At 51.1% G+C, this 20,600-nt stretch overlaps 2 protein-coding genes across 2 annotated transcripts; one reads left to right on the top strand and one right to left on the bottom strand.

Annotated features, from left to right (window-relative positions):
• The first annotated feature begins 1,708 nt into the window (after positions 1-1,708).
• DNAJC16 (DnaJ heat shock protein family (Hsp40) member C16) lies at positions 1,709-14,062 on the top strand. The gene is made up of 14 exons (XM_056508312.1): positions 1,709-2,010; positions 3,315-3,381; positions 4,230-4,560; positions 5,513-5,697; positions 6,826-6,930; positions 7,466-7,624; positions 7,945-8,075; positions 8,305-8,488; positions 8,657-8,839; positions 9,023-9,099; positions 9,350-9,430; positions 9,515-9,613; positions 10,013-10,183; positions 10,595-14,062. Exons 1-14 carry the CDS (start codon positions 1,844-1,846, stop codon positions 10,989-10,991), a joined length of 2,337 nt encoding a protein of 778 aa, XP_056364287.1. The 5' UTR covers positions 1,709-1,843; the 3' UTR covers positions 10,992-14,062.
• AGMAT (agmatinase) lies at positions 12,971-19,821 on the bottom strand. The gene is made up of 7 exons (XM_056508315.1): positions 19,341-19,821; positions 17,957-18,159; positions 16,710-16,758; positions 16,393-16,588; positions 15,384-15,563; positions 14,750-14,834; positions 12,971-14,631 (listed from the first exon to the last, which is right to left on the bottom strand). Exons 1-7 carry the CDS (start codon positions 19,709-19,711, stop codon positions 14,558-14,560), a joined length of 1,158 nt encoding a protein of 385 aa, XP_056364290.1. The 5' UTR covers positions 19,712-19,821; the 3' UTR covers positions 12,971-14,557.
• Between the last annotated feature and the right edge of the window lie 779 nt (positions 19,822-20,600).

The following is a 20,600-nucleotide window of genomic DNA, read 5'->3' as shown; positions in this document are numbered from 1 at the left end:
GCCTCTGCTGGTACTTGGGGTTGTTCCTCCCCAGGGCAGGACCTGAATCTGCCCTTGTCGAGCACCATTAAGTTTCTCTCTGCCCAATTCTCCAGCCTCTAAGTCCTGCTGAATGGCAGCACAGCCTTCAGGTGGATCAGCCACTTCTCCAGTTCCATATCATCACCAAACCCGCCGAGGATACATTCTATTGATCTGTCCAGATTGTTGATAAACAAGTTGATTAAGACTGGTCCCAGTATTGATCTTTGGGGAAGCCACTGATTGCAGACCTCCAAGTGGACCATGCCCTCTGAGCTCTGCCACCCAGCCAGCCCTTGATCCACCTCACCACCCATTCATCCAACCCACACTCCCTAAGCCAACTGCTGTGGGTTAAGCTGAGCTGGAAATTAGGCACCATGCAGCTACTTGCTCAACTCTCCCCTTCTCTTCCCCTCCCACACCATGGAATGGGAAGGAGAATCAAAGTAAAACTTGTATGTTGAGAAAATAACAGTTTAATGATTGAAAATAAAGTAAAATACAGTAGTAATGGTAAATTATAACAATAACAAAGGGGAAAACAAGTGATGCACAATGCAGTTGCTGACTGATATCAGATCCCCTTCCTGAAACCAGATCAGCTCCTTCCCAGTCACTCTCTCCAGTTTAAATACTGGGCACTTTGTTGTGTGGAATATCCTGTGGCCAGTTCAGGTCCACCTGTCCCATCTGTGCTCCCTCCCAGTGTGAACCTCCTCACTGCCAGAGCATGAGACAAGAAAGAAGTCTTTGACTTTGAATAAACACGACTTAACAGAAAACCAAAACAGAATCACAGAACATGCTAAATTGGAAGTGACTCACATAAATCATCGAGTTCAAGTGCTGGTCCTGCACAGGACACCCCAAGAGTCACATTATGTGCCCAGAAGAGTTGTCCAAATGCTTTTTGAACTCAGACAGGCTCAGTGCTGTGCCCATTCCCTGGGGAGCCTGTTCAGTGCTTCCTCTGGGGAAGAACCTTTCCCTGATACCCAACCTGACCCTCCCTGACACAGCTCCAGCCATTCCCTGGGTGCTGTCCCTGTCACAGAGCAGTGTCTGCCTCTCCCCTTCCCCTCTGAGGAGCTGTAACTGTGATCAGTCTCCTCCAGCTGGACAGACCAAGTGCCCTCAGCCGCTCCTCTTCCCCTCAAGGCCCTGCACCAACATCACTGCCCTCCTCTGGCCGCTTTCTAACACTTTTATATCTCTTATAATTGCGGTGCCCACACTTGTCCTCAATATCCCAGCTGAGGCCAGCGCCGAGCAGAGCGGGACAACCCCCGGCCGGACGCCCGCCAGGACACTCCCGGCTGCCACCATCCCCATCCAACCCATCCCAGGGCATCGCCGCAGCCCCGATCCGCCGTGACCGTCCCGGGGGCTCAGCCCAAACCCATCCCAGGGCATCGCCGCAGCCCCGATCCGCTATGAGCCCATCCCAGGGCATCGCCGCAGCCCCGATCTGCCGTGAGCCCATCCCGCGGGTCCATCCCAAACCCATCCTAGGGCACCGTCGCAGCCCTGATCTGCCGTGAGCCCGTCCTGCGGGCCCACCCCAAACCCACCCCAGGGCACCGTCGCAGCCCCGACCCGCCGTGAGCCCGTCCTGAGGACCCACCCCAAACCCACCCCAGGGCACCACCGCAGCCCCGACCCGCCGTGACCGTCCCGCGGGCCCAGCGCGGCGCGGCGGCCGCGGCTCCCGGAAGCGCTCGGTCTCCATGGGGACGGCGGGCGGGCGCGCCGGAAGCGGCGGCGCTCGGTGCGGGAGGGCGGCCCGTCCGCTCCGTGCGCCCGCGGGCCGCGCCGGACCATGGAGCGGCCACCGAGCTGCCTGCTGCTGCTGCTGCTGCTGCTGCTGCTGCCCGCGCTGGCAGCGGCCGCGCTGGGAGAGTTCGACCCGTACCGCGTGCTGGGGGTCGGCCGGAGCTCCAGCCAGGCCGACATCAAGAAGGCCTACAAGCGGCTCGCCCGGGAATGGTACGTGCTGCCCTTGCGTCTCCGGGCCCCGGGAGCGGTGCCGCTGTCGGGTCGGTGGCAGCGCCAGGCCCCGCGCTGGCAGAGCCGCCTGGCCTGGCTGTGCGGCCCGGTGTCCCCGCAGGCCGGCAGGCAGCCTGGCACACGGAGCTGCTCCACAGCGTGCTGGAGAACCCGCCGGAGGCTGGCTGCGGGCGAGCAAGTGCACTCAGAGTCTGCTAGCGAGGGGAGAAAGTTGTCCCAGAATCAGACTACACGGGGGAGAGTTCTCCCAGAGTCTGGCTAGGGTGGGAAAAATCTCCCAGAGTCTGGCTACGGGGGAAAAGTTCGCTCAGAGTCTGCTAGCGAGGGGAGAAAGTTCTCCCAGAATCAGGCTACAAGGCGGAAAGTTCTCCCAAAATCAGGCTACAGCAGGGAGAGTTCTCCCAGAGTCTGGCTAGGGTGGGAAAATCTCCCCGATTGTGGTTACGAGGAGGTGAGAAGTTCTCCTAAGTGTGGCTGTGGGGGGAAAATTCTTACAGAGTCTAGCAGCAGGAAAAAAGTTCTTCCAGAGTCCGGGTACAAAGAGGAAAATGTTATCCCAGAATCAGGCTACAGGGAGAAAACTTTTCCCAAAGTCTGGCTGTGGGGGGAAAAGTTCTCCTGGAGTTGAGTGATGGAAGAAAAAGTTCTCTTGGAGTCTGGCTACAAGAGGGAAAAGTTCGCCCAGAGTCAAGTGATGGGGAAAAAGTTCTCTTGGAGTCTGGCTGTGGGGAGAAAAATTTCTCCCTGGGAAATTCTAATACATGAGGGTTGATGCCTCAATGTGCAAGGGCCATTCAGTCCCTGTGCTGTGGAAGGGAAATGTGTTGGATGCACAAATGTCACCAGCCCCTCATGCAGTTGGTGTGTGGTGAGGTGCAGGGTTATGGCATGGAAATAAAAGGAATAAATCAGGCTTACCTGCAGCTTTTAGAGCCCATGTTGTTCTGTGTGACACATCCCTGAGGCCATGGCAGGAGGTGATTCAAGCAGTTATGTAGGGCAGCAGCCAGGGGAGGCATTGCTAGGAAGGAGACAGGCTCTGTGTCCTGGGCTCAGGCTGCTGGGGATGGAGCAGACAGGGGGACAGGCACACAGGCACACAGCACACATCCCAGTGCTGCCTTTTGGGACGGGGTTTGGGCAGGGACAGCACCTGCTGGGTATAAATCTGATCTCAGCCTTGGGGATGTCACTGCACACCCTCTCTGCCCATGTCCTTCTCACTCCAAACAGAGGCCAGCAGCTCCCCCAGTGACCCCTTTTCCTCTGGTTCTGCCCCATAGGCACCCTGACAAAAACAAGGACCCGGGAGCAGAGGACAAATTCATCCAGATTAGCAAGGCCTACGAGGTAACACATGCTTCCTGTAAACTCCTGCTGTCGTTAACATTAAGTGACCTTAGTTTTCCATCCATGGTTTGTGTTTTCCCAGTGTATTTCTGTGTGGGAAAGGTGGTTAACTCTTTGGAGGTGGACATTACCCACCCAAAAATTTTCTTCAGTTTTGTTGACAGAGCCACTGGGGTCACCAGCATGGTTTCTGCTGTAAATACTTCACTACAGGTCTGCCCTGTTCTGCCTAAAAAGCTTCAAAGGAGGAAGGAGTGGGTATTCCCCAAGCCCTGCCTGGCTGGGCAGTGTCTTGCCTGTGTCACACATACATAAAAGCATTTTGGGGTGATGTAAACAACGTTCATCATCACAGGGATTTGGTCACCTCAAATTATTCTTAGCAGTAGTTATTTGCACGTTCTGGAAATTGGTTGCTCCAGTTTGTGGCAGCCGAGCCCATGGAAATCAAAATAAATCCTTATTTCCCTGCTAAAAATGGAGTTTCTCTGCAGGGCTTCTGGCTGCTCAGTGAAACTTTTGGCATTTTCTGAACCCTCCAGATTGAAAGAGACACCGGCAAAAGCCACTCCAGAAAAGAGTGTTTCTGCTCAGAACACGAGATGTTCAGACCCAAGGAGCTGTTGGTGACAAAAGTGGTTACAGCAGTCTGGATTTAGGGCCTCCTTTTCTTTGGGCTTTGAAGATTTTTTACCTAAGAGCCTAAGAAGGATGTGATGCTTCCTTTTTCCAAAATATTTCTGTGTCTGATGTGCAGCAAAGGCTGCACTTTCCTTACTGAGGTGTTACAGTCAGGGCAGTTCCCCTCATGGTTTCAGGCAATCACTTTTCCATCATTTGCTTTCCAGATTCTCTCCAACGAGGAAAAGAGGGCAAACTTTGATCGCTACGGAGATGCTGGGGAGAGCCAGGGCTTCTCTCAGCAGCAGCATCGCCAGTTCCACCGTTTCCACGACGGATTCTACTTTGACGAGTCCTTCTTCCACTTCCCTTTCAATTCCGAGAGGCGCGACACCTCCGACGAGAAGTACTTGCTCCACTTTTCCCACTACATCAATGAAATCGTGCCAGATAGTTTCAAGAAACCTTACCTCATTAAAATCACCTCAGACTGGTGCTTCAGCTGCATCCACATCGAGCCCGTGTGGAAGGAAGTTGCTCAGGAATTGGAGGCTCTGGGTAAGGCTGAGGTTGTTGGGGTTGGTGTGTGTCCCTTGCCTGGTAAGGCTGCAGTGGTTTGCCTTCAGCTTTGTGTGACCCAGTTTAAACCCCATGGATTTCCTCAGGGTTTTATCCTAATGCTCTCCCAAACATTCCTAACTCCAAAGCAGGGTGCTGGGTAAAGGAGCAGGTCATCAGTTTTCCACTGGGCATTTGGGTTGCTGGGGGTGTGTCCTGGTTTGAAGGACAGGTGTCTGCCAATAAAGGCAGGAACTTCTCTTTGAAATGGACAATGTAAACCCCCTCCCTCCAAATTATAATAATTTTGAAATTAAGGGGCTCTCAGGCAAAGAGATGGGAATTAGGAATAACAGTTCTTTACTAGGAAAATTAAAATAGAAATGCAGTATTACACAGAACAATCCCAAACCCTGCCAGAGTCAGAATCCAAGCTGACACCCGTCAGTCAGTCAGGGTGTTGGCACAGTCCCATTCAATGGTGGCTGCATCCTCCTGCAGTGGCAGATGTGGTTCAGCTGGAGCAGTGCTCCTGGAGAAGGTGCAGTTTCCTCTGAAGCTCCAGGGATGATGTGGAAAGGTCTGGCTTTCCTCTGGAATCCAGTGGAAAGAAGGTTCCTTGGTGTCCAAAATCTCAGTTTTTATCTGGGTAGGAAAGGCTTGGCTCCTCCCCTGGCTGGAGCATCTCCCAGTGGGATGATGGAATTTTATCAGTCATGCCCTGGGACTCACTGGCCCATTAACAGGAGATATCTCCTGGAGGAAGGATGGGCTGTGGGAAGATAAAGATGATTGCCCAGCTGGTTTAAAGATGGCCCATGAGCAGATAATGTGTGCCAGGAGACCAGGGTCACTGCCCCACCAGATGGTGACAGAATTCACATTTCTGGCCACATGCTGTACTGCAGCCCAACACAGGATGTCACAGGTGATCCTGTGCTCTCCTTTCCAGGAGCAGGAATCGGCGTCGTTCACGCGGGGTACGAGCGGCGCCTGGCCCATCACCTGGGTGCCCACAGCACTCCCACCCTGCTGGGGCTCATCAATGGGAAAATCACCTTCTTCCACAGCGCTGTGGTTCGGGAAAACCTGCGGCAATTCGTGGAGAACCTCCTGCCAGGGAACCTTGTTGAAAAGGTAGGTCCTAGCAGGGGTGTCTGATGCTGCTCCTTTCTGCCTGGAGATCCCCCTTTCATTGGCTGTTTGAGTGGCTAAGCTGTTTAATTTGGGCTCCAAGCTGATCTGTGGCACAAAGCTCCAAACCCTGCAGCTGTCAGAAGCATTCTCACCCCGCAGCTCTGTATCACTTGTCCTTGAAAAGAGCTGATCCTGCTACTACATGGTCACACCAGTGATTCTAGTGGTGGCTGACCCCAGCTGTGACACCCCACAGGGCTCTACCCAAGCTATCCCCAGGACAGGAACCTGCTGGTTTTCACTTCTCTCCTGCTTTCTCAGCAAATTAGGGACTACTCACTGCCTCATAGGTCACATCTGCTAAAACTGACTGACACAAAGTCCTGTTTGTTTTGTCCAGTTTTCCTTCAGACCTTTGAAACAAGCTGGAAGCATGAGCCTTTTGAAAGTCATAAGTAAAACCTCCTAACTGATAAAATATTCTGTATTTCAGCCTTCTGGTGATTTTTGACAGAGAGCTAAAATGCCCACCACCCCTGTGATGTGACTGGGTCAGCCCCCACAGCACTCTCACCTGCCTGGCCTCTGCTTGTGGCCTTGTTCACCTCACCTCATTTTCCCTTGGGATCTTTACCAGAGGTCACCTTCCCCAGCAGACTCTTGACTTGTCTTTTGGGTATTGGAGTATCTTCTGGGCATCTTCTCACCCCAAAAATAGGGATTGTTTCCCCTTCTACAGTAACTGCAGCCATTTATGTCCTTCTTGAGAGGTATCACACATGAAACAGAGCTGGTTTAATGGAGGGCTCAGGTGCCTTTTAACCCTTGGCTTCCCATTTTTGATATATATATAAAGAATATGGTCCCAAAAACAGGAGAATAACAGTGTTGTCATTGACTTGGAATGGTATCAACAGAGGCTGCAATAACTAAGAGGCCTGAGGGAGGTCAAGAGTGATGGTTTTAATTCACTCATTAATCAGGAATATATGTTGGAAAGACCAACCCTCAGTCTGCTTCCTGCAACACCTGGACTCAGGCTCAGCCCTTGTTTAGACACCTCATTGCAGAGTGTTGCTGGTGTCTGGCAGCTTAGAGGTTAAACTGACATTCTGCTTCTCTCTGAAGATTACAGATAAAAACTACATCAGTTTTCTGTCTGACTGGAGAAAAGACAACAAGCCCCACGTGCTGCTGTTTGATCACATGCCAGTTGTGCCATTGTTGTACAAGGTAATGTTATTTCTCTCACTGCATTGTTGATTGATAAATCCAGATGTACCAGATTAAAACACACCACTGCTGTGAGCAGAGGTGGACTGATGCATCTGGATATCACTGACTGGTTTGAGGAGAGCAAGGTGCTTTGTGCAGGTTGTAAATGACGTGGCCAGGAGTTTGTTTCTTTGTCCTGACACAGTTACCCTTCATGGGTGTGAAGGTGCAGGTATGTTTTACAGGTAACAGTAACACAGGTGCACAACCTTTGTTGAGAATGAAAGATGTCTGTGGCATATTTAAGTTGCTGAAAATCCCATTTCCTAAGAAGCCCCTGCTGCCCTTCAACCTATCAGGCTGTAAATAAAGCTGTGGATCCATGGAAGATCCTGGCACAATGACTAAGAGAACACAAAGTTTAGTTCAGTGAGGGAGAGCACATTTGACAGCATCCAAACTGCAGGATCTGTTCTTGGAGCAAAGTCACCACAGGCACTTGGGGAAGAAAATGCTGTGACATAAACACTGCTGGGGCTTTCCTCCCTCCCAGCTGACAGCCTTTGCCTACCGGGATTACCTGTCCTTTGGCTACGTGTACGTCGGGCTCCGAGGCACTGAGGAGTTGTCCAGCCAGTACAACATCAATGTCTACACTCCCACCATGATGATCTTCAAGGAGCACATCGACCGGCCCGCTGATGTTGTGCAGGTATCACTCAGAGCCCTTTCCAAGAGCTAAGGGAAAGCAGGCACAGGGCTTTTCTAACAGGGGTGGGCAGTGGTGCAGTTTGGAGGAAGTGTTTGTTCTCAGCTTAACCTCAGGCTCTGGAGAAGGAGAGGGAGTGTTAGGAGGAAGCTTGTGGCACTCCAGCCTGTTGGGGAGGAGGGACACGTGTAACTTCCCAGTCTTGGGGCCTCAAAACATCTTGGGAGGACCACAAGGGCTGGCAGCCTTCCCTAGGAACATCCAACAGCTTTCCCCTCCTTTTCCTGCTCATTTCTGACTTCTGCTTTCTTGGTCCTTGCCAGGCACGAGAAATGAAGAAGCAGCTCATTGATGACTTCCTTTCCCAGAATAAGTTCCTCATGGTGGCCAGGCTCACCAGCCAGAGGCTGTTCCAGGAGCTGTGTCCTGTGAAGAAGTCTCACCGTCAGCGGAAGTAAGTGAGGTGTTCCTGCTTTGTTTCCCAAGGCTCTGGGGCTGCTCCTAGAGTCACTTTTGGTTTGGTTCTGAGGGATAAGAACAGTGACTGCATTGGATCATGCTCAATACCCACACTCTCAGGGAGGCTTCTGGCTCACTGTGATTGTTCTGGCAAGAGGAAAGGGGTTGGTCATTCCCTCTCACCTCCAGACTGGCTCTTAATCCTGCATTTTGTTGTCACCCAGGCACTGTGTGGTCTTGTTTACTGGGGAAGGAGAGAAGTTTGCTGAGGCTTATGAGTCCTTTTTGACTTTTGCTGTGGCCAACACAAAAGACACGCTGAAGTTTGTGCACGTCTACAGCGATCGGCAGCCGGAATTTGCAGATGCCTTGCTGATGGATGAGGAGAAGTATCATGGAAGATCAGCTGTGAGGGTTTCCTTTTATTTTTTTAATCTCTTTTTCTCTTAGTCTGTCATTTAATTGATGCTGTACCTTGATCTGATACCTGGTTCTGGGCAGTGGTTTAAAATGAATCATCTGTCTAGAAGAAAAAGAAGCCCCTTTCTCTCTGACATCTGCTCTTGGCTCATCCAGGTGGTCATTCTGGAGAGACGCAATAATGCAGGGAAGATTGCCTATAAAGCCTTGGAGGAAGCCTGGCAAGGCAGCAAAGAGGACAACTTCATCCTGCTGGATCTCCTGGACCAGCTGAGGACAGACCCTGGCCTTCTCTCATCAGAGACAGTTGTGGCAGACCTGAACGATGAGCTCGCTCCTGTAAGTGCACAGCCTTTCCAGACAGTCCCATTATGGTTGTTCAGAGGCATTATTTATATTTAAAAATAACAAGACAAAATTCTTAGAAGATTTCTTGCTTACAGAAGGCATGCTCTGAACCTGTTGTGGCTCTTTATAGTAGTTTTGTCATTTAGTTTTTTGCTTTTCATTCTTTTTGAACAGATGTTCCTTATCCGATGGTTCTACTCCACGCTGGACTACATCTCAGACTGCTGGGACAGTTTGTTTCACAGTAACTGGTATGGATTGGGCATTCATTGTTGGTATTCACTTCTTCCCTGTCACCTTATTTTAAAACAGATCCAATTTTAGCCTCCTTTTGGGTGGGAGCAGGACAGCACTCAAAAACATGATGGTCTTTAAGACCCAAGAAACAAGCTGAGTTTCTGGGGAAGGCACACAGTGTTATCTAACATAGGCAGGAACCGAAACTGAGGCAGAAAATGTGAACTCACAGACCTAACTGCTGCTTGCACATCTTCCCCTCAGGCGAGAAATGATGCCACTCCTGTCCTTGCTCTTCTCTGCGCTCTTCATTCTCTTTGGCACCGTTATTGTTCAGGCTTTCAGGTGAGTGCACACCAAAATGCCCTCTGGGACAGCTCCTCAGTTCAACCCCAACCTTAAACACACACAAAATCACTTCCTCTGCAGTGATTCGAGTGACACGAGGGACACTCCACCCTCGGGGAAGGACGAAACGGCCGCAAAGACGGAGAAGAACGACGCAAGCTTCAGCAAAGAGAGTAACAGGTTCCCTCTTAACTTCTCTAGAATGTTTTCTGCAGAAGCATTACTCAGGAAACACCTGTGCAGGGAGGGTTAGTGAAGGGTAGAGAGGTGCTGAAGTTGCACATAGTACAGTTGTGCAGGCACAGCAAGGAGGGAGGACCAATGCACAGTCAGCACCAGCCAGCAAGTACAGAGGACACTAATCTGCTAATTAAACAATTCCCACCTAGTTTGCCCAAGACAGCATCCTCAGGGGATAGGCAAAGGGGGAGGTGCAAACCAAGCCATTGCACCAGCTACACTGGCTTTTGCTACAGGGCACAGGGATGGCTCTGCATTAAAGGCTGGCAAATGCACTAACAGTTTCTCCATTCTCAGTTGCTCCCATCCCTTGTCCCCCTTTCACTCTTTTTGTTGCAGCAGGATTCCCAAGAAGGGCTTTGTTGAGGTGACTGAGCTAACAGACATCAACTACACCAGTAACTTGGTGCGCCTGAGGCCAGGGCACATGAACGTTGTCTTGATCCTGTCCAACTCCACCAAAACCCCCCTGCTCCAGAAGTTCGCCCTGGAAGTCTACACATTCACAGGGTAGGCTGGGCCTTCTCCCAGGCTTCTGTTGCAATGTTAGCCACTTGTGTGATGCTGCTCTGGTGACACGTGAGGGATGGGGTTGGCTGCATTGCCAGGAGTGAATGCTTCTGGTGGGCGAAGCGGCCTCTGTCCTCATCAGTGGTAATGAGGCACCAAAAACCCAGACTTGGTGTTCCCAGCCAGACTTGGTGATGGTGGCCAGAGAGGTCACTTGCTGGTGCCACTTCAGCTGTACCCGTGTTTTGACAAATATAAAGCGCAACACTGCTGCATACACTGAGCTGAAAAAAGAGCTGTGGCAACACAGCACAGCCCTACCCTTGTTGACAGTTCCTTACCTGTTGAGTAGGAATCCAGCCACACCCAGGGCACATGCTAACCCCAGTGTCTTCTCTGCTCTTCCCCCAGGAGCAGCTCTCTTCACTTCTCCTTCCTCAGCCTGGACAAGCACCGAGAGTGGCTGGAGTATCTGCTGGAGTTTGCACAGGATGCAGCCCCCATCCCAAACCAGTACGACAAGCATTTCCTCGAGCGTGACTACACGGGCTATGTCCTGGCTCTCAACGGCCACAAGAAATATTTCTGCCTCTTTAAGCCTCACAGATCAGGGGATGAGGGGGGAACCCTGGGATTGTGCAAGGATTACGATTCTTCACAACATGCGGAAAACAGAGGGAAATCCTCATCCAGCCCAGGATCTAGATCCATTAAAAACAAATTACACAAATTGTCCTTTTGGATGGAACGCCTTCTAGAGGGTTCCTTACAGAGGTTCTATATCCCCTCGTGGCCCGCACTAGACTGAGGGATTTTACAGAGATTCTAAGGGGACAAACTTTTTATGAAGATGACAAGGGACAGCTCTTTCCAGGAATACTCCAACAAGCGTGATGAATGGACCTTAGGTTTTAGGTGAACTCTCCTGGGGCCACCAGCTAGAACACACGTCCCGCGTCCGGAGCCGGGAGCGCAGCCCAGCGCGCCCACGTGCCCTCCACCGCCCCGCCGCGCTCGGACGCCACACAGCCCAAGAGCCAACAAGTCTGTTCTGCCCCTCTTGTCCTTCCTGCCACATCTGCTTCCCAAGTCACCCCCATCCCACCTCGTTTTACCTCGGTTGAAGAAATCCGTGACTTCCCTGGGTCCGGAGCAGCCACAGCCGGTGCCGCAGGCGGGTCGCGCTTCTCCCTCCCCGTCCCCGTGTGCTTAGCCCATGGTGCATGGTGTAACTCTGGCAAGACCCTGCAGACCCTCCAGGCCCTGCCCTTCCTAAAGGCCTCCTCCCACCAGGCAGTCGGCTTTCCCCATGGTAAGTGATGCAGAATCCAGTCAGGAGGATCTCCCTTGTAGCAAACCTTAGCTGGGACTTCCCCGTGGTGCAGCCTTGTGGGCAATCTGCATGCTTCATGCTCCTCGTGTCATGGTTCCACCTGGTTCACTGGCTGAACCATAACAGGGAGGGAAAGGGCATGGCCGTAAAATACTGTCAAAGTGTTGAGCCATTTAAATGTCACGTTGATTTTTCAGATGCCTTTTCTGCTTCTGTCGATTTTAGACTGTGTATCCTAGAGCCATAACTTTACCTGCGTCCTCAGATTGTAGGCGTGAGCTGCTATGAGCCAGTAGATGTGTAAAAATCTACGTAGCTGCCAGGGAGCCACCCGGGCTCCTTGCAAACACCTTTCCAGCTGTAGTACAAACCAACCTTCCTTTGTATCGAGGAACCTCATCCTTCAATGATTGTATTCTTGAAATGTTGCCCCAGAAGTGCTGTATCATCAGACTGTTGCGTGCGTGTGAAGCTCCTTTGGTTTAGTCGGGGGTTGAGATGTTGGGTTTCAGCCTCTCACCCATTTCCTTCTTGCCCCAAACCTCCATTTCTCCACACTCAGGCTGTTCCCTTGGCTTTGTGTTTGTTTGTTTGGGTATTTATTTCATCTTTTGGAAGCAGTGGGGGTGTGTAAGGTTGGAACAGCTGCACAGCCCTGGGTTTGGACTGTGCTTTGCTGTAGCAGTGCCCTGAAGCTGCTTCCAACACCACAGGGAAAGGGTGGCCCTGGGTAAGGCAGAGGGAGGACAAGCAGCAGCCTCGTGGCTGCTTAACACTCAAGTGACCAAGTGAGGCAGCAGGGCTTCTCTCTGTGGCCAGGACTGAAATCCTGTGAGGTTTGTTCTTCCTTTTTGCTGCTCCAGGGCTAACGTTGGCACCCAGGACTCCTCCTCCTGTGGATCTGGAGCCCTGTGGCACCGTCAGGCTGTGGCACTGCCAAAGCACAGGGATAGGGGCCAGTGGCTTTTGCCACAGGGTTTGGAACACAGAGCACTCAGTGAACACGTGGTGTTAATTCCAGACTCAGCCCTTGCCACCTTAGTTACCATCTTAGCAGAGCAGCCAGTCATAGGAATAACTGCCAACCCCTGAGCTCGCTGCTGATCCTGCACAGAGGGAATACTCCATTCACTGCACTCCCTACATGCCCTAATTGCTCCTAAAGCTTTGCCTCATTGCATTTCCCCATCCTGAGAGCAGACTGGCATGCTCCAACCCCCACAGGTACCTCAGATCCCCTGTAAAACGTGGTTCAAATAAAGGCTGCAATGCTACAAACCATCCCTATGTGAGGGTAGTTAATTCCAGCCCAGTGCACTCTGAGCTGCAGAATGAGGCACTAAAGTAGAGGAAAGGAAGGTGAGGTCTTCTCCCTGCCCAGGAGCTCCTGTGAAGCTCCTGTGAAGATGCACAGGCAGCACTGACAGAGAGCAGAGATGGAGTGAAACACCAGCCTGATGCTTCTACACTTTTATTTCCACCTGGCTGGAGCAATCACCACAGGATTCCTGCACTTTTCCACAGCTTGCCATGCAGGATGTGGCTGGAATAGATTTTAGCCCAGCAGAAGGCTCCACATAATGTCTTAAACATTTGCAGTAGCAGAAGAATGCTCTCTGGATCTCTGCTGTCTCTTCAGCTGATCAGAAACAAGGAGAAAACCCTCAACTCATGAAAAAAAGTGCCTGGTTATGCTATAGCAAGGGAATTCAGCCCAACCCTGAGGAAGGGGAGAAGGCTCCATGGCCTTCACATCCATTGTGTATGTTACAGGCTGCCAGAATCCCTGGGTTTATTTTCTTTTTAGCACAGGTAACCTCCCCTTTCAGCCAGAGTTGAACTGAGGGAGTGCTTGCATCAGTCCACCTGTGCCAGCTGTGGCTGGACAGGAGCAGAGCTGCTGGAATTTTATGGAATTTTTTGCCTGGGTTGAAGCAAGAGTCAAGCTGCTCTGCCCCCTGATTTAGTTGGCTGCAGTGCCAGCATGGCACTGCAGGGGTTTGCTGTCCTGAGACCACAGTCAGAGCTGCTTATCCAGGATCTGCCTCTCCCAGCAGCTGCCACCCCCATCATCTTCCAAACCCTTGAGCAATTCTGTTCCACACGTGGTGATTTGTAATCCAAAGATTGAGGAGATTTGGTCCTAGTGCACTTTCCTAGTGACATCTGAGTGATGGCACAGTGCTCAGAGCTGAGGCAAAGGGATACAGGCCTCAGAGTGGAGGTTGTTTCCAAACTCCTCCCTGTCCCTGTCTGCCCTTCACCCAGAGCAACCAGGAGCCAGGACACAAGCACAGCCTGACAAGTAGGACTGAGAACTAGGTACCTATTTTGCACTTTTGATACTGGGAGGGGGGGAATTAACTTATTTGGCAAACTTGTCTTTTTTTTTTTATTTTGGGGGGTTTTTGTTTGGTTGGGGTTTTTTTGTTTTGGGCTTTTTTGTTTGTTTTGTTTTGGTTTTGTATTTGTGAACAGGCACTGATGTCATTTTGTTTTAAGACAATTACAGGTTTGCAACCAAAATAAACTATTTTAATGTGTGATGAGGTGGCTCTTGTCTCCATGTACAAACTAACCTCACCTTCATGTCCTCTCAGAAATTTCAGGAGCATTAAACTGCTCCTACCACATGAAACTCCTGGTTATTCCACCAGCAGGAAATCTAATGAAATATCTCTCTACTCTTAGCAGGAGGCTTATGTCTCCCTTTTTCTACATTCATTGTCCTGCAATGTCCTAATGGGACAAACCTTTTACCAGTGATAGTTTTTCCAGGAGCCCTGTGAGCTGGGTGAATCATTCCAGAGGCAAAATGGCATTAGTTTCATCTCTCCCTTTCCCAGGCTAACTCCAAAGCTCCAGACCCCAGTTAAATGGGGTGTCTAGCCTGTTCCCTACAGTTTCCCAGCTTAAAAATACCTTTTCTAGTGGTAAATGGTGTTTATTTCACTGGCTGCAGCTGGCTGAAGGGAAGGGGACATGGGAAGCCTGGCTGAGGACACCAAGCAGTGTTTCCCCAGGGCAGGTGGGAACTGCCCTCACAGTGTCTTCACTCCTGGGAGGACACACAGCATCTCAAACAGTAGGTTTGCTCCCAAAAGGGCTGTATTGCCTAAAAAAAAAAAAAAAACAAGACAAAAAAAGGAAGACATTTGTGTACATCCAACAGCTTTCACCCACAGCTGCCTGTGCCAGGCACTTGTCTGGGCCTGAGGCATCTTCAGACTCACCAGAGACGTCGTACATTGGTGCCACTTCCACAAGGTCACACCCCACAATGTTCAGCCCTTTGCAGCCACGAATAATCTCCAAAGCCTGGGAAAAAAGGGTTTGGGATCAGGAAACACATCTGACCAAGCAGACAGGTCTGGACTGTGCTTTCCCCATATTCCAGTAAGGAAACCCAACCTCTACAGACCAAATCAGTTCCACATTTCCCTTCCTCATCACCATGAGGAAACACTTCCTGGCCTCCCTAAACTTCCATTTTGCTGGTGAAACCTCCTTTAAAGGGAGCAAAATGGGGGAAAAACAAGGAAAAGTGGGAAGGGAAGGGAAGGGAAGGGAAGGGAAGGGAAGGGAAGGGAAGGGAAGGGAAGGGAAGGGAAGGGAAGGGAAGGGAAGGGAAGGGAAGGGAAGGGAAGGGAAGGGAAGGGAAGGGAAGGGAAGGGAAGGGAAGGGAAGGGAAGGGAAGGGAAGGGAAGGGAAGGGAAGGGAAGGGAAGGGAAGGGAAGGGAAGGGAAGGGAAGGGAAGGGAAGGGAAGGGAAGGGAAGGGAAGGGAAGGGAAGGGAAGGGAAGGGAAGGGAAGGGAAGGGAAGGGAAGGGAAGGGAAGGGAAGGGAAGGGAAGGGGTGTTGCCCTCACCTGCGCGGGTGTGAGCCCGGCTATCTCCGGAGTGCCCGTGCCCGGGGCGTAGGCGGGGTCCAGCCCGTCGATGTCGAAGCTGATGTACACTGGCTTGTCCCCCAGCTGTGCCCTCACCTCCCTCATCAGCGGCTCCAGGGACTTCATCCAGCACTCCTCAGCCAGGACCACCCGGAAACCCTGCGGGAGCACAGACAACCAGGTTCACTCTCCTGGTAAATGTTAAAAGCTTTAATGAAAGAGAATAAGAGACAGACAATAAAGCAAAAGGTTATATGGCTGGGTGCTTGGCCTTCAGCCACTAATTCAGAAAATACTTCTTTAAATGCATCATCGTGTTGCATATTCATAGATCTTCATGCATTATTCAAAATCATTCCCCCCCAACCTGTAAATCAACATTTTTTAAAAATTTCTCCTTGTGGCTCCGTCCTGCCAGTACTCCCTGGTAACAGAAGATCAATAAATTCCTTCCCTGGAGTTCTGGTGTCCATCATCAATAACCCAAGAATGTGAAGAACTTCCTGATTATCTTTTTTACCATTCTCTGAGTTAGTTACATGAACAAAAGCTTTTTACATCACCATGTTGTAGTTCAAGAAAAACATATATTTATCACGCTACTATTTCTAAGTTTTGTTAATAGCTGAACTAAAAGAAACTATATTCATACAGCAAAGTTTTCCAATATGATATATATATATATATATGTATATATAGCATGCATTTTAATATTTGTGTGAAGCCAATAAAATAGTATGTACTTATAACAAGGAGCATCCCCTGCCCTGCTGGGGAATGTCTATGGGGAACAATCCTCATTCCGGGGTGAAGCTGCAAAGTGCCCCTGGAAACTTCCACTCCCCACCCACACTTTCTAACTCTCCACTCAGCTGACACTAGGTGAGCTGGGAGTGGCATGGAACAAGAGGCAGAAAATGCATTGATTTTCCAAGTAACTATTACTGACTGGTATTGATGGCAGTGAGAGCACTGTGGGTCACTCTACCTGCTCCCGGCAGTACTTGTGGGGGTCGGGCTCGTAGGAGGAGCCTCGGATGCCGATCTGAACCACTCGGCCGCAGTCCAGCAGCCCCTCCTGCACGCAGAGCCGGAACGTGCTGCCGTGGTAGATCTTCTCCCCCAGAGCCCCGGCCCCGGTGTCGGTGTGAGCATCCACGTGCACCAGGCCCACGGGACCGTGCCTGGGCCAGACAGGGTGCCCGCGTTAGTCCTGGCCCTGCCAACAGCAGGGACAGAGAATCAGGAGCCTTCCTGAGGCTCTTTGCCAGGTCCTTTCTCCCTGTTTCCAGATTAGAAACTTACTTTGCCGCCAGGGCCTGCAGGATTGGGTATGTTATGGTGTGATCTCCACCTGCAAGAGGACACAGGGAGGAGGGGGAATACATTATAAGAGCTGCTCAGCACTCATTACTTTTGTTCCCAAGTAATTTTTCCCTCTTTGCATTTATCCTGTATTTATTTATGCAGGGCTTCATTGCCAAAGGAAAACTAACACTCCCAGGTGCAGGTTGCTCCCTCTCCTGGATCCTCCTTCTAGGGAGGCCCAGATATGCAGAAACAGCCTGTGGAGCAGGACCCTTGATTGGGCATATAAATAGACTTTTGATCAGCTTCTGAGGACACTGTAACTGGTGACCTGCCCCTCCTTACTCCACACACTCACTGCCTCCAGCGATGCCAAGCAGTAACAGCTGCGAACTTGAACGTGCACTTGTGCAAAGCCTGGTGCTCGCTCAGCTGGAGGGACACAAGGGACAAAACCTGCTCTTGCTTTGGGTACTGCTCAACAGGACACCAAAAACACATCACTGGTTGTATTTACATGTTGGAGTCAGTGAGTCAGGGGTGTCTCTGAATCCTTCAGAGAGAAATCAGAGTGCAGGGATTGAATTAAAGCCTTTGGATGGATTGAAGTACATTAAGCCACTTACACACAAAGTAGACATTTAAGTTAGTAAGTTAGTGAGTTCTAGGGTGAGTTTTAATGCTTTTAGTAAGTGAAAGGTTTCAAATGCCACAGTAGCAGTGAGTGTTCTAGTGAAGGTTGTGAAACACACTGCTATCTTCAGTGGAGGCTCCAGGCCCACAGCTGTAGACAGGACTTAGATATAATAGAGCTGTAGTGAGAATATTGTTACATTTTTCAGATAGAACAAGATAGATCGTATGAGTAGTTCTATACATAACCTGGTGTGCTAAGATACTGGAATTCTAACAGGTTAAGGAGTGGTGGTCTGAGCTTGCATTTAGCTTGTAGGAAAAATCCTATATAAGAGTTTGTATTGGGAAGAGTTGTTGCTTTTAGCCATTTGGCTTTTAGCCACTTTTACAGACTGACCCATCCTCCTCATTTCTGACCCAAAGGAAGAGACATCACAGAACATTCTGTTCAGCAGAGAGCCTGGGAATTTACCCACAACACAGCACAACAACCCAGGCAGGGGACAGATCCATCCTGCCAAGCCTGGACTGAACGGTGGGAGGAGGAGCAGAGGGAGTTGGACAGAGCCAGGACGCAGCGGCAGCACAGGGAGACTCGGGCTCCTTACCCAGGGTGAGGGGCACGCAGCCAGAGGCCACGATGTGCTGGTAGGAGTGGCGGATGAGGCGGCAGCTGTCGGCCAGGTTGTAGAGGTTGACGTTCACGTCCCCCAGGTCGGCCACGCGCAGCGAGTCGAACGGCGCCGCGCCGGTGCTGCCGTGGAACCGCCGCAGCATGGAGGACTCGGCGCGGATCTGGCGCGGCCCGAACCTGGGGAAACACCAGGCATCGCTCCCAGCACTGCTCTCACTGCAGAACCCTGCTCTGTGGGAGCCCCCTGGCCTCCTTGGGGGTCTCAAAACCTCCCTGGAGAGGGTCTCAAAGACCCCTGAGTGAGACCCTGGTGTCTCAAGCGCTGAATTCAAACCCCTGGGGGAAATTACCAACACAGAGGGAATGGAAACAAGCCACCAAAATTAGTAAAGTGTAAATTAGGTTGTTAGAACGTAGATAAATAGACTTTCGGGAATGTTTGTGATAAGGGACATGTGGCCAAGATGGAGAATTTGGGGGTGTGGATACCTCTTCCTCCTTCTTCTCCGTGTCATCCATGCTGGGTGACATGCTGGCACTTTTAGATTGGATGGGGTCAGAGCTGGACAGTTTAACAAGACTGTATTGTATTGGAAAGTTGTTATAAACATATAGCATGTAATTTAGACTATATAAGATCAGCCCTGTCTTCACCAGGCAGATTCCATCCTGGATGCCCAGCTGGGAAGATTGCTGTTAGCCAGGGAAAGAGTTCCTGAGACAAGGAACAATAAACAATCCTTGAAGCCTCTGAAAACCATCTCCTGCAATCTCTCATCAGCGGCTTTGGGAAAGAACAGGATTTAAATCACTGCATGTCCTCCAGATGTGATCTCAGGTCTAAGGAAAAACCTCAGGCAGTGACACTGCTCCACGGCCAGAAGGAAGCAGCAGCTTCCCTGGCTTGTAGCTGCCTGGGCTAAGATGGTTCTAGCTTTGGGCTGCTACGGGGTTTGGATAGCTCCAGAGCCCCCAAGGCAGAGGGTCAGCTTCTCAGCTAGCAAGGAGAGACTTTGGGAGTTGCTGTAGAAGTTCCAAAAGTAGCTTTATTTCTTCAAAGGGCTCTACCAACAAAATCCAGATACATAGCACAGCAAGGGGTCTTTATAGATTTTAGGGGGATTGAAATTCTAACCAGTAAAATTATAAGTTGAGAACTATCCAATTACTTTAAGATTCTAGGTGAGAAAAGACCAGTCATCTAGTAAAGCTAAAGACCAATAGAAATCTTAAATGATAACAGGGGTTTTGGTAGGGAGGGGGGGCATCTCTCATGAAAGGTTTGATTGTCTCAGGGCACAAAACCCCCAGGGCCTTTTCCAGGCATAGCTGTATGACCCACACTGGCTGGCCCTTACCTGGCTCCTGGCCGGTTGGATGTGCCCGTGTCCAGCGGAACTCCCACGAACGCCACGTCCAGTCCCTCTGCTGACGCCTGCACGGGAAGCTTCATCATGGAGCACACCCCCGCAGGCCGGGCCACGAGCTGGGCGCTGGGGGGCACATTGAACCCCGAGCTCCAGCAGCTGGGGGCTCTGCTCCCCGGGACCAGGGGCTGCAGGAACCCTGCAGATGCACTGGCTGGGGAGCTGGAGGTGGCCAGAAGGGTTGAGGGCTGCAGGCTGTGGTGTGAGGAGGTCACCATAGTGGTCCCAGCCAGCTTGGGGGCGCAGAGCCCAGCCCCCCGGGGCAGCAGCTGGCTGCAGGCAGCCCACAGCAGAGGCCTCATCCTGACCCACCAGGAACACAGTGATGGGTGCTGTGGAGCCTGTTCCCAGCTTGGGCAGGGCACCAGCTGCCTCTGCCAAGCCTCCCTCCAGGGATCAAAGTGCACCAGACACTCCACTGGCCAGGGAAGGACAGAAATCCAGCCCAGCCTCCACATTCACCCTCCCAATGGCACAGTCCTGGCAAACACTGGGAACAAACACTGCAATGAGGGGCAAGAGCCTGTGCAGGGATTAGCTGGACAGGGCAGGAGGGACATGCTGGGAGATGCCCCAGTTTGCTCCCCTAGGGCATTTGCAGACAGACAGCATGGCAGCATTTGTTGCATTAACAGCCTGTACTTTTATCCTGCACTCCACAAAAGCACCCAGAATGCTGAAGAATCATAAAAACGTCTCGTTAGCGGAAGGCAGAAGGGAAAGAAAACAAAAGGGAAGTCTGACCTCAGCAGAGCCACAGGGGGACAAAATGCAGGCACAGGGGAAGCATTAACAGGGATTTAAGGACCAGAGGGACAAGCTGCAGGACAAGCATTTTAGGCCATTTTTGAGGACAGAATTGTAATGGTTTCCAGGGGAAGCAAGTTTCCAACCAGAGGAATTCATCAGCACAGATAGAACCCTTGACACTGGATAGCTCCAGCCCCTAATTCTGCTCCCTACTTGTATAGAGACTGGACCTGGGAGAGAGAAGGAAAGGCAAGGGAATGATATTCGTGGCAGAAAAAGGACTCAGAGTAGAGATCCACCACACAGCAACAGGCACACACTTTGGCTGGGTCAGATCAATGTTACAAAGGTCTTTTCTTACAGCTTTTTCCCCCAAGAGCTCATTTCCCCCAATTCCCCAGGCTCTGTGCTCTTTGCTGCACCAGAACAACGTGCAGAATC

Source organism: Oenanthe melanoleuca, chromosome 21 (assembly GCF_029582105.1).
Source record: "Oenanthe melanoleuca isolate GR-GAL-2019-014 chromosome 21, OMel1.0, whole genome shotgun sequence".
In the NCBI taxonomy this organism is placed as follows: Eukaryota; Metazoa; Chordata; class Aves; order Passeriformes; family Muscicapidae; genus Oenanthe; species Oenanthe melanoleuca.
Note: the sequence above shows the minus strand (reverse complement) of the source record. Positions and strands in the feature narration are given on the sequence as shown.